Source organism: Salvia splendens, chromosome 16, assembly GCF_004379255.2.
Source record: "Salvia splendens isolate huo1 chromosome 16, SspV2, whole genome shotgun sequence".
NCBI lineage: Eukaryota > Viridiplantae > Streptophyta > Magnoliopsida > Lamiales > Lamiaceae > Salvia > Salvia splendens.
The window spans coordinates 8,744,110-8,754,750 of NC_056047.1; the positions used below are offsets into that span (position 1 = coordinate 8,744,110).

The 10,641-nt window shown below is 36.2% G+C and overlaps 2 protein-coding genes across 6 annotated transcripts; one reads left to right on the forward strand and one right to left on the reverse strand.

Moving 5' to 3' along the window:
• Nucleotides 1-4,020: 4,020 nt before the first annotated feature.
• On the forward strand, nucleotides 4,021-5,980 carry LOC121770790 (two-component response regulator ARR3-like). Its single transcript, XM_042167565.1, has 5 exons — nucleotides 4,021-4,410; nucleotides 4,495-4,571; nucleotides 4,650-4,727; nucleotides 4,900-4,970; nucleotides 5,633-5,980. The coding sequence occupies exons 1-5, from the start codon at nucleotides 4,287-4,289 to the stop codon at nucleotides 5,742-5,744; spliced, it is 462 nt and encodes a 153-aa protein (XP_042023499.1). The 5' UTR covers nucleotides 4,021-4,286; the 3' UTR covers nucleotides 5,745-5,980.
• Nucleotides 5,981-6,131: 151 nt separating this feature from the next.
• Nucleotides 6,132-9,388, reverse strand: LOC121770789 (protein WVD2-like 7). Of its 5 annotated transcripts, XM_042167564.1 has the most exons (9): nucleotides 9,218-9,388; nucleotides 8,973-9,118; nucleotides 7,884-8,549; nucleotides 7,441-7,794; nucleotides 7,221-7,345; nucleotides 7,038-7,143; nucleotides 6,877-6,957; nucleotides 6,630-6,734; nucleotides 6,132-6,420 (listed from the first exon to the last, which is right to left on the reverse strand). In XM_042167564.1, the coding sequence occupies exons 2-9, from the start codon at nucleotides 9,012-9,014 to the stop codon at nucleotides 6,394-6,396; spliced, it is 1,506 nt and encodes a 501-aa protein (XP_042023498.1). In that variant the 5' UTR covers nucleotides 9,015-9,118; nucleotides 9,218-9,388; the 3' UTR covers nucleotides 6,132-6,393. The 5 variants fall into 5 exon arrangements, with proteins under 5 accessions (XP_042023498.1, XP_042023497.1, XP_042023496.1 ...); XM_042167563.1 differs by lacking the exon at nucleotides 9,218-9,388 and having other exon boundaries at nucleotides 6,877-6,948; nucleotides 7,038-7,134; nucleotides 8,973-9,202; XM_042167562.1 differs by lacking the exon at nucleotides 9,218-9,388 and having other exon boundaries at nucleotides 7,038-7,134; nucleotides 8,973-9,202.
• Between the last annotated feature and the right edge of the window lie 1,253 nt (nucleotides 9,389-10,641).

Consider the following 10,641-nt stretch of genomic DNA (forward strand, 5'->3'; position numbering starts at 1 on the left):
TCCAATGGTTCGGCGAGTGGACCGGCCAGCGCCGGGAATCGGCTAGCCGGTCCGCTAGCTGCCATTGGAGATGCTATAATAAATTGTAAACTTAACCATTAAATAAGTAATTTAAAAATTGATGTTCAAGTTGAGGTGCTCATGATTTGTTCGTGCCTCACACGACACGCTCTCTCTCTAAATTTAAAAGCCAAAATCCCAAAACTTATCCGAAATTCGGAATCAAATATTCATAGGCAAATTCTCGAGGTGCAGAATTCTCCTCCGTTTTCCAAATCGAGAATACTCCTCGAATCTTCTAGAACCACCACTTCTATTTTCCCCACTTTTCCACCCTAGAAAAAAAATCCAATGGCGTCGAACGGAAATTCATGGAGCGGAAGCAACGCCGCGGGAGGCGACGGAGCTCCGAAGCTGTCAAAGAAGTTCAGCGAGAGTTTCGTGAAGACCAAGGAAGTGACCGCCACCGGATACGAGAAAACTAAGGTTGTGGCGGCGGTGGGGTATGAGAAGACCAAGGTAGCGGCGAAGAAAGTGAAGGAGGGGGCAACCGTCAGCGTCAATTGGATTAAACTCAAGTACAACAAAAGCAAGCTGTTCCAGAAGAAATAGGGGGAGAATTTTGCCCTATTTTTGCAGGTGGTGTTTCTGATTCGATCGATTTGTTGACTTTTCCTTGTGCTATGATTTTGTTGGAGATTTGTTGCATTAATCCAAAATTGTTGGGAAGTTTTAGTGTAATCATCTGTTAGAATTGAATTCAGATTTGTTGCTGCGAATTACTACTATTCTTTTTTCTTTTTTTTTTTGTTTGTGTGGGCATTCTTTTTTTTTTGTGTGTGGGCATTTTGTGCTGGACCAACAGTTTCAATAGGATTGGATACGAGTTTAAATCTACCAGAATTCTGCAGTACTTTCTTAATAATTCAGGATTGCAATATTGTATGTATATCGTGATTAAAGTTATTTACTGTTAACTGAATTGGAACTGGTGAATTGTGAGTTACAGATAATTAGGGATTTGTGTATTTGCGGATATGACTTGAAAAATTGGGTATTCAAACTCAGAAACTGCAGCAGATATGACTTGAAAAACCCGGTATCTGAACCCGGAACATGGCTTGAACTAAGTCGATTTTAGGTATGCACCTACTTATTTCTCATTCCAAATCCAATGTTTCCAACTCAAGCATACCTTTGAAATCCAACGCCAAAATTGTACTAGTACTACTCTACTATTTCAATCTATTCAATCCAGTCCTCGTCGTAGATCAACGTTTCTTTCAACAAAAATTCTGACAATTGAACTAAGTCGATTTTAGGTATGCACCTACTTATGCTACTAGAGTTGGATGTGTTTTGAAACAACTTGTGTTTTTTACATTCAATTTTCAGATGTGATTTTTGCCTAATCATACGACAAATTGAATTTTGAGAGAATATAAAATTGACCTCATGCGAAATCTTTGAAAGTCCGAATTTGAATATACAGAATTTTATAACTAAATCTGAAATGTATTTTTTAGTTTTGTATGGAGTTTATGTTTTGATAAATACGGAGTATATAAATAAAATACTCCAAGTCCCATTAGAAATGAAATGTTTTCCTTTTTAGTTTATCCCATTAAAAATGAAACGTTTCTAAAAATGGAAATAATACTCTCTCTATTTTTATTTTTCTCTTACTTTACTCTCTCTTCATTAATTCACAAAACAATACTGTACTACATAAAATCTTGTGTCGAAAAGCAAATGTTGCATATTTAATGGGACGGAGGGAGTATTCCTTGAAGTATATAATTAAAAATCTATATGTTAAATTAATTTGGACTTGGAACTTATTCGATTATTCGAATCTTAGATATTACTCATCTCTTATCGTGGTCCTTATTGTTGGTAGTGCATTTTAATTTAATTACTATCTCAATATTTTAGAATTGAGTATTGGTTCTTAAAACTACAAACTTTGGTCTAATTCTTGTAGTTTTTACAAATTTTAAAATTGATCTAAAATGTCACAAAATTGACATTCCATTTGTTATGTCCGATGCCCGGTCCATCACCATATCCGACTAACATACATGATTGTCTTTTATCCTACTTGGTACAACTAAATCAACGTGTCTTTCTACGTGATTTTTTATCCTACTTGCCAAGAACTTAAAAGATGGTCCAAATATCATAAACGTTTTTTGGTTGCCCACGTACAGTAGGTTTCCACTGAAACAAATTGGAAAATAACACACAGAATGTAAAGTTTATAATATTTTAAACTAATCAAAGTTCGTGAAATATATTAAAATTAGACCAAAGAGTATGATTTTTGGAGACTAATATCCCTTCAAAATTTAGGATTCAATTATATGAATTACAAGTATTTCGATAATCCCTAGTTGTGGTCCTTTATTATGGGTTTATTTTTTTTGTTAGACCAAAAATATTCATTGGTGAATCTAGTGACTTTCCTCTGTGTTAATACTTGATATGTAGGCATTTTCAAGGGTGAGATAACTAGCCTAAATATTAAGGCTATTCTTTCAAAAAATTATGATTTGCATTTTGTTATCAAACTCTATTTAGATAATTACATCCAAAATAAACGGCTCATTACATAAACATAAATTCGAAATCCAAATTCGACGTTATAATCCAAAGCAAATATCACAAATTTTCTTAAGCTAGGTGACATATTCAGAGTAGAAAAAGAAAATGAAGCACAAGAAATAATGGGAGGGAGGGCGGCGCCGTCCCCACTACTCATCCCAACTCTTTGGACCACCGCTTCTCCGCCAAAGTCCGCCGCCTCTCATTGATGAGCATGCGCGCAGAAAATCTTGTTTAAATAAAGGCAACCTTTGTTTTGTTTTATTTCAATATAAAGCAAATTATCTATGGGACCTTTAAAGATCTTGTTCGGACCATCGTAATATTCTTTACCCATCTCTTTATCTTTTTTATTAATAGAAACATTTCAATTCGAATTTGTGATTAGAAAAGAAATTTGCATTTGAAATTGATTTTCCAATCTTTATTAGGATGCGTTGTTATATAAAGTACAATAGTTGGTTAAAAATAGCATTGATAATTAGCTAATAATTAATACAAAATCTTTAGATGCTATACACCAAATCTAAATTATCCAACTATATCTCACCACGCAAACTATCTATCTTGCAACAAATTAAGATTAGAAGTAGGTTGGTAACAAATTGGTTAGCCTATTCCTAATTGATCCTCCATTTTTTTTCTTTGCCCTATATGATAACGATATTAAAAAATTGTCCCTTTTCGTGTTTTAATTGGTTATCAAATGTGTGGGCGGTATTGTTTATGCTAAAAGAATAATTACAAAGATATCAGTTTTTAATTGATAACATTAAGTTTCGGCATTCATTTGTGACATTCCGACTAACAGATACGAGTATTTACAGAGTTACAGCAAATCACTTAAATTTAAAGAAGTCGGTGTATTAATTTCAAACCTGTGACTTTTCCCTCGAAATTTTCCCTTCAATTATTATACTACCTTGAGTAACTTAGATGGTTTTATAACTTTAGAGACGTATAAATATATATTATAATTAGTTAGAATCATTGATTTTAAAGGTAAATATTTTGAATATAGTACTTCCATAAATGCCATTTCCACTAGTACATAATCTAACATTGAAATTAACACAATAAATTATAGTACATCGATCCACACACGTTTCATACTATGTACTCAAAACAAACAATAAATCTCGTAATCTTCTAGATATTGTACACTTTGATTTGAATAATGCAATCTCTTATTTCATATTTTAAAACCCATGCATCTAATATAATTAACACAATTCATTGAAGAGGTATCAAATTAATCCGGTCACATTATTTTGGACACATTTAGAAATATATGTCGAGCGAATTAATTATTAATCATAAAAAGATAGAGTTTAGACAAAAATCTCAAAAAAGTCTCTTGTGATATGGAAAATCGGATCAACCAAAGCCATAATAATGATTCAAGAATCTCAGCCGTGTACTTTTCAATTTCAAACACTACAAAAACAGATTTTCACCAGATTTTATTTTGAAATTTTTCTTGCATAATATATACACACAAATCTTCACTCTTTATATGTATTGGCTCATACTTTTCCTTCATCCACTTCACGTTTCTATTTTGTTCTTTTCTTGTTCCAGCTTCCAATATTTCTTATATAACGTGCAAATAAGCTTGAAGATTATTTGCACAGATTTTGGGTTTTGCAAATTTTATTTTCTTCTTTTTTTTTGTATCGAAAATGGCCCAAAATTGTGAGTTTTCACCATGTTTGGATTCAAATGAAGTTCATGTTCTTGCCGTTGATGACAGTCTTGTTGATAGGAAAGTCATTGAAAGGTTGCTAAGAATCACTTCTTGCAAAGGTAAGATTTATAGATACAGTTTTCTTGAATAATTTTTATTCCTAAATTATGGTGATTTTTAAAATATTGCTGACATTTTTACAGTGACGTCAGTTGATAGTGGGAGAAGAGCTTTGCAGTATTTAGGTCTACATGAAGATGAAGGCTCTGCTAATTATAATGTAACTTGGAAAAAATATGATTTGTTTAGTTAATGATTTGGTTTATGTGGTGTTGACTGATTTTATTTTGTTTTTTAGGAGATAAAAGTGGATCTGATTATTACAGATTATTGCATGCCTGGAATGACTGGCTTTGAGTTGCTGAAAAAGATAAAGGTTAGTTACTTAATAAATTAATTTCGTTAACTTATTTATTATCAGGGTTGGCTCTATAGGTGGTCGGTGAGAAATTGATTTAATTTAATTGGTCCAATTATGTTTCAATGTTGTTTTTCGATAGATAAAATACGAGAGTGAATATAAGACAATGTATGCGTTTTTCGAACAGGGTTCCTCCACTTTTAGAGAAACACCAGTAGTGATCATGTCATCAGAGAACGTAGTGGCTCGGATTGACAGGTAATTTTCTCCCTAATTAAACTAGTTTAATTTGTGTAATTCTCAAAGTAGTTTAATTAGCTATTAAAAATTGTTTTGGGTTTCTTTATTGAAAATATATATACTACCAATGTGTCAAAATCACTGAATATGGGGCGTCATATGCTTTTGGCAAAGAGTGAAAAGATTAATTAAATAATTAAATCAAATATTTGGTGCAACCATGGTCCACAAATTAGTAGGATAACAACTTCCTCTCTTCTTTGCTTGGATTAGGTCGCTTAAAAAATAATTAGTCATTCCTTTCTTATGTGACACCTTTGTATTTAATCTAATCACATTTTTTGTTTGAAAAATGGTTTGCAATAAAGTATAATTAATACTTCCTCCGTCCCGCTTCAGGAGTCCCGGTTGATCAATTTCGGGCGTCCCACTTTAGGGGTCCCGGTTGAGATAAACTAATATAAAATGCCTACAAAGTAAGTAAAAAAGTGTTAAAAGTGGGTCCCAACATCCACTACAACATATATTTATTACACATTCAATTAAAAGTGGTCCCAATGTCCACCTACAATATTTATTTATTATACACTCAAACACTTACTTAAAACATGTGCCCGACTCAAATGGGACTACTAAAGCGGGACGGAGAGAGTATTTAATGTTAAATTTGTGTGTTATAGATGTTTGGAAGAGGGTGCCAAGGAGTTCATAGTGAAGCCTGTGAAACTATCTGATGTGGAACGACTCAAGAGCTCTATGTTTGGCCAAGCTCGAATTCAGGGATTAAATTGAAATCTTAATACAGCCTTTTAGGAAAGTAGAGACGTTTTTAGAAAGGATTTTATTTAATTCAAATTTTTAATTTCATATAGAATGTGTGTAATGTTATAATATAGCATACGATCATAATTACATAGAAATTCCCTCTCCAAAATGAAAAAAAATTATGTAGAAATCAGTGTAAGTTTAAAGGTTAAGTCACATAAAAATACTCAGAAAATGATCATATGAGCAAAAGTCAAGAAAATCCAATAAGCATGAAAGAAAGGAAAATCGGATCAATAGTTTGAAACTATAGGTTACTTTTTTGTTCTATTGTTATCCACTAATTATGTTTACATCACAAAAAGTTGAGTAAGACCCTGCTATATCTCATCACAAAAACTTCAAATTCACAACTAATAACAAATGTGGTTACATAAAAACATACTAATACTAGTACTATATATACATATGAATCTTTCAAACAATAAATCGATTAAAAAAAAAGGTACCCACTGCAGTTTAAATGGCTATCACATGTTACAATCCTATGCAGCTTCACACACCTTCCAAAAATTGCCATAATTTTTCAGCTAGCAAAGAGCCTGGTGCTTCTGGAGTAAGTTCCATGTCACCGGACATGTGGCACGAACGTTCTTTAGTCAGGCCGCGTTAGTTGCTAGTGGAGCTCCTTGTTGTGAGGATCCTACAATTTCAAGCCTTTCATTAGTTGCTGGTGAAGCTCATTGTCGGGAAATGTGGCACGACGTATGAGTATACACATCAACTTCTCTAAGACTGTCTCATGGGTCAAATGTGGCACGACGTATGAGTATGACATAATTTTGTGGTTTTGTGAATGTCATAGTGTTCGGATTCAAGTCACAACCGTCAAACTGTCTGATATAAGAGTACCTTTTCGAGGTGTGCTTTCGTTCGATCCTTATAGAAGGAAGGCAGTGGCTTGGCCTTGAAATTGAGGCTCTTTCTCAATCTTCTAATCTCAGAATCCTTTTCTTCCTAAATCAGATTTGCCTCTTTCAGTTATCACACTTCATTTGTAGATAAGCATCACTTTGATTAATGGTGAAACAATTTGAACCATTTATTATTCTTCTCAAATAACTCACACAAACAAACTACATATATACAGATTTAGTACCTTTGATTTTGCACTAAGCTGAGCATTTTCTGCTGCTTTGGCCACTGATTTCGCCTCCAAATCCTTCAGAAACTGCGATAACTTCACTAAAATTACTCCAACGAGCATCCAACACCAGCGAAAACAGCACTAGAAAAGAAGTAAAGATCAAGACTATGCACCTCTTTCCTTTTCTTAGCTCTGTCATGGCTTCTGAAGCTAATGCTAGACGAGGCAGCAGAAATGTTCGTGTTTTTCGTATCCATCACCAGACTACCTCTATACAATCTGCTATATAAGAACCCAATCAACCTCACATAACATGTTTCTTGATACCTAACCATGACTATAACACCATAACTCACCTTGTCTCAGAAGGTTTTGATCTTGTTCCACCTTGATTCCTTTGAGCAGACGCCTTTTCAGCATCATCCCTCGTTCTACGAATGGGAGGAGTCGAGACCCTTGCCTCCGGAGGAGTAGATGTCACCTGCAAAGGATATAACATAAAAAAATTCAACACTTTCTACTCCAATAGGCACCAAAGAGATCAAGAAATCACTATTTCAACACCATGCGGCTCACCTTCTTCACAGTGCTGGATTTTGCCTCGTTGCAAGATCCATCCATGCGATTCTGGAAAGTCTTGAATGCTCGTCTGATGATGTCCTTATCCCCCATCTTCTCCACCATCAGCGACCTCCTAGTCATGGATTGAGCAGGCAAAGAGCTCGGATCCAATATAAGAGATTTGTGCAACGACTTGGAAGCTCCTCTCGTGCTTTTAGTCACCTGTGATCCATTCGCTCTCTTCATCAAGGGCTGTGAAGCGGACGTGGGAGTGGACACTGGCGCTGCCTTGTAATTCCGAGGAGTCGAAGATGGCAAAGGCTTCGCCTGAACCCTACCCGAATTTGTGTCCCTTTTAGTCGAATTCGCCTTCAAAAACAGAAAGAGGTAACTAAAAAACTCAACAGATCATCAACATCAGTCTCAAATTTGTGCATAAAAGAGTACTAGTTTTCTACCTTCCGAGCTACATTCGACTTAGGAGTTAATTCCTTCACACCATTTTTCTTTCTCGGTGGCTTCTCCATCTCAGGCGAAGCAGCTTCTACAGCGGCATTAGGTCCAAGCTCGACTGCCTCACAGCTCAACTCATCCTTACCTTCATCAGCCAAACACCCCTCACTCTCGACTCCAACATCAGCACTGTCTCTTTCCCTTATCCCATCTACGAAAACATCCAACGTGGATTTCTCCTTACTAGAATCAAAACTATCGTCATCTTTTTTCGCTTCATTGGCAGAAGTTGCATTAGTAGATGCATACTCTGACTCTGCAGCCACCTCAACTGATCTGTCACCGTTGGACAGACCTAATTCTGCATCGATCCCACACGAACTCTCCAGACAATCATCATTTCTCCACTCATCTAAGAAACGAGCAGCAGGAACTATCGACTTTTCCTCCTCCAATTCCTCAGCTTTCCTAGCAGCAATTCTCTTGTAGTGAGCCTCAAAATAAGCCTTCTTCTGAGCTACTGACCCGGGAGTCGATAGACTTCCGACCTCCTCCAAATACCTATTCGGAGAAAACGACGACCATTTCTCCCAAGAGAGAACATCATTCTCAAATCTACCAAATGAAATAGACACATCCAGTCCACCACTAGGCTTAAAGGGCTCATCCATCTGTGTATGCCAGAAACAGATCAACTTTGTTCAAGAATCTTTGCAACATATTCAAGAATACAATAGCTAAAAACTTTATTCAAGAATCTAGCTGATCAAATAAAAACTAACCATTATACAACAATTTCAAGAGCCATAATGCTACCAAATTATGAGTAACATTTCAATAATCTATTGCAACATGTGTGAAAACACTAAATTATGAGTAACATTTCAAGAAACTATTGACTATTGCAACACGTGTAAGAATACTAAATTCGAGAAGCTAACAAAAAATCAAAACCACACCATTTCCCCCAACAAGATGCCAAACAAGGAGAAAGATTTCAAGAACCTATTGCCACATAACAGAACAAACAATCAGAGCAAAAAATCAAAATGAATTGGACAAAACCAACTATGTAAAGGGAAAAATCAGCATACCTTCTTATCCAAAGTTGGCCTCTCAACCAAAGATTCACCCATTGATGCTCCACAACAACCCAATATCAATAGGAAAGCTACCCCAGATACAACTATACATACAGCATTTGAGGCAAAAATGGACAGCTTATGCTTGCGTAGACTAGCTGCAAAACAAGAAAGTTGTAATGAATTCATACAAGGAGATGGCAGGAGGCTGCAGCCAATCAAAACAAGCCCATGCAGCCAATCAAAACAAGACTTACTAAGAGATTGAAGATAATGATGATGTTGGTTTAGATAGAGATGGTTTGAAGGCCCCCACAAGAAGAAGAGTGCATTGCATTTGCCAGTTCTATGAAGAGATAGAGAGAAGGAGACCTCTATAATGCAAGGGGTGGTGGGACACGTGTGGAGCCTTTTAAAATTGAATTCGGAAGAAAATTAGCCATAGAAAATACACTATTTCAAATTTAAATCCACTCATTGAATACTAATTATGCAGTGGTATTTAATTAATTCAAAATTGTTTACTCCATTGATGATGATTGGTATTCTTTTCCGTTTGTGTTGATTCGATCTAACCTGTAAAAAATTTGAGTACCCCTTATGATTATTTTTTAATTTCTGGTTTTTTAAGATAAAAAATAATCAAGACTATGTTGGTTTCTGGGGATTACAAGAGATAACAGTAGGGCGTAATACAACCCGAAAGAAAAGGAGAAACTGAACTAAAGAAATTACAATAGAAATCGAAACAACTAAACCAGTATGATAGCCGAGTCGAGGAGGCCTCTTCCCGCAAGATGAGATACGCCCCGGTAGTGCTCTCGGTTTGGCGTGTCGTCCCCAAAGGTAAAACGGCTACGTCTCTTTTGATGCAGCACCGCAATCAGCAGAGCTCCGGCGAACTGGATGGAGGAGAGGGCAGAGCTTCGACAGAAAAACTATGCAGAGAGAGAGAGCTTATGCTTGTGAATTGTGTGTAGAATGCAGTGGAACGGCTAGCCTATTTATAGGCCAAGTCACCATGCATGGTCAACCAAGCCACGAAGGCTCATCATGGCAGATTCGTAACCGCCGGCGGTTACGAGCGTGTAGCAGGAGTGTGCCTTTCGCGCGTGTGGATTTCTTATGTGGCATGACGATGTGTCAAGCCACTTGGACTGCTGACTCGGCGGTGGTCTAAAAAGATTAGTTTGGGCCAAGCACCATGCCCAAAGATCACCCGAAGTCCAAGTCCAAGATCGGGATCGGGCCCGAGGCCCGAGGCCCACGAGCACGGGCTCGGGCGGGCGGCGGCGGCGCGCGCGTGTGGGCTCTTTCACCCATCTTGGTCCACTATAATTATTAAGTAACATAAATGCACTTAATTTAAGCACATTAAAAGATGTGTTAATCCTCCAATATGGGATAATTAATACTAGTTAATTATTCCCTAAGCTCCAACACCAAGCTTTAATTAGAAGCTAATTATGCCCAACTTTAATCCACTATTTCTTACTCACCGGAAATCGGATTTGAGAAAGTGAATATACTACATTTATCTACGTAAAATGTAGATCGACGCTATGTCATTTAATTTCACAAAATTAAATGTCTCGTCACATTTATTATTTGGTCAAAATCCATTGACCGGACATATTTAATCCATGATTTTTACAGACTGTACTAATGTAATGTAGTGTAC

Coding starts and splice junctions, on each gene's coding strand:
- LOC121770790 (XM_042167565.1), top strand. CDS start 4,287: ATGGCCCAAAATTGTGAGTTTTCACCATGTTTGGATTCAAATGAAGTT. Junction 4,572..4,649: donor AAGGCTCTGCTAATTATAAT/GTAACTTGGAAA, acceptor TTTGTTTTTTAG/GAGATAAAAGTGGATCTGAT. Junction 4,728..4,899: donor AGTTGCTGAAAAAGATAAAG/GTTAGTTACTTA, acceptor TTTTTCGAACAG/GGTTCCTCCACTTTTAGAGA.
- LOC121770789 (XM_042167559.1), bottom strand. CDS start 9,149: ATGAATTCATTACAACTTTCTTGTTTTGCAGCTAGTCTACGCAAGCAT. Junction 8,550..8,972: donor GGCCAACTTTGGATAAGAAG/GTATGCTGATTT, acceptor TGGCATACACAG/ATGGATGAGCCCTTTAAGCC. Junction 6,958..7,037: donor GAGCTAAGAAAAGGAAAGAG/GTGCATAGTCTT, acceptor ATTTTAGTGAAG/TTATCGCAGTTTCTGAAGGA.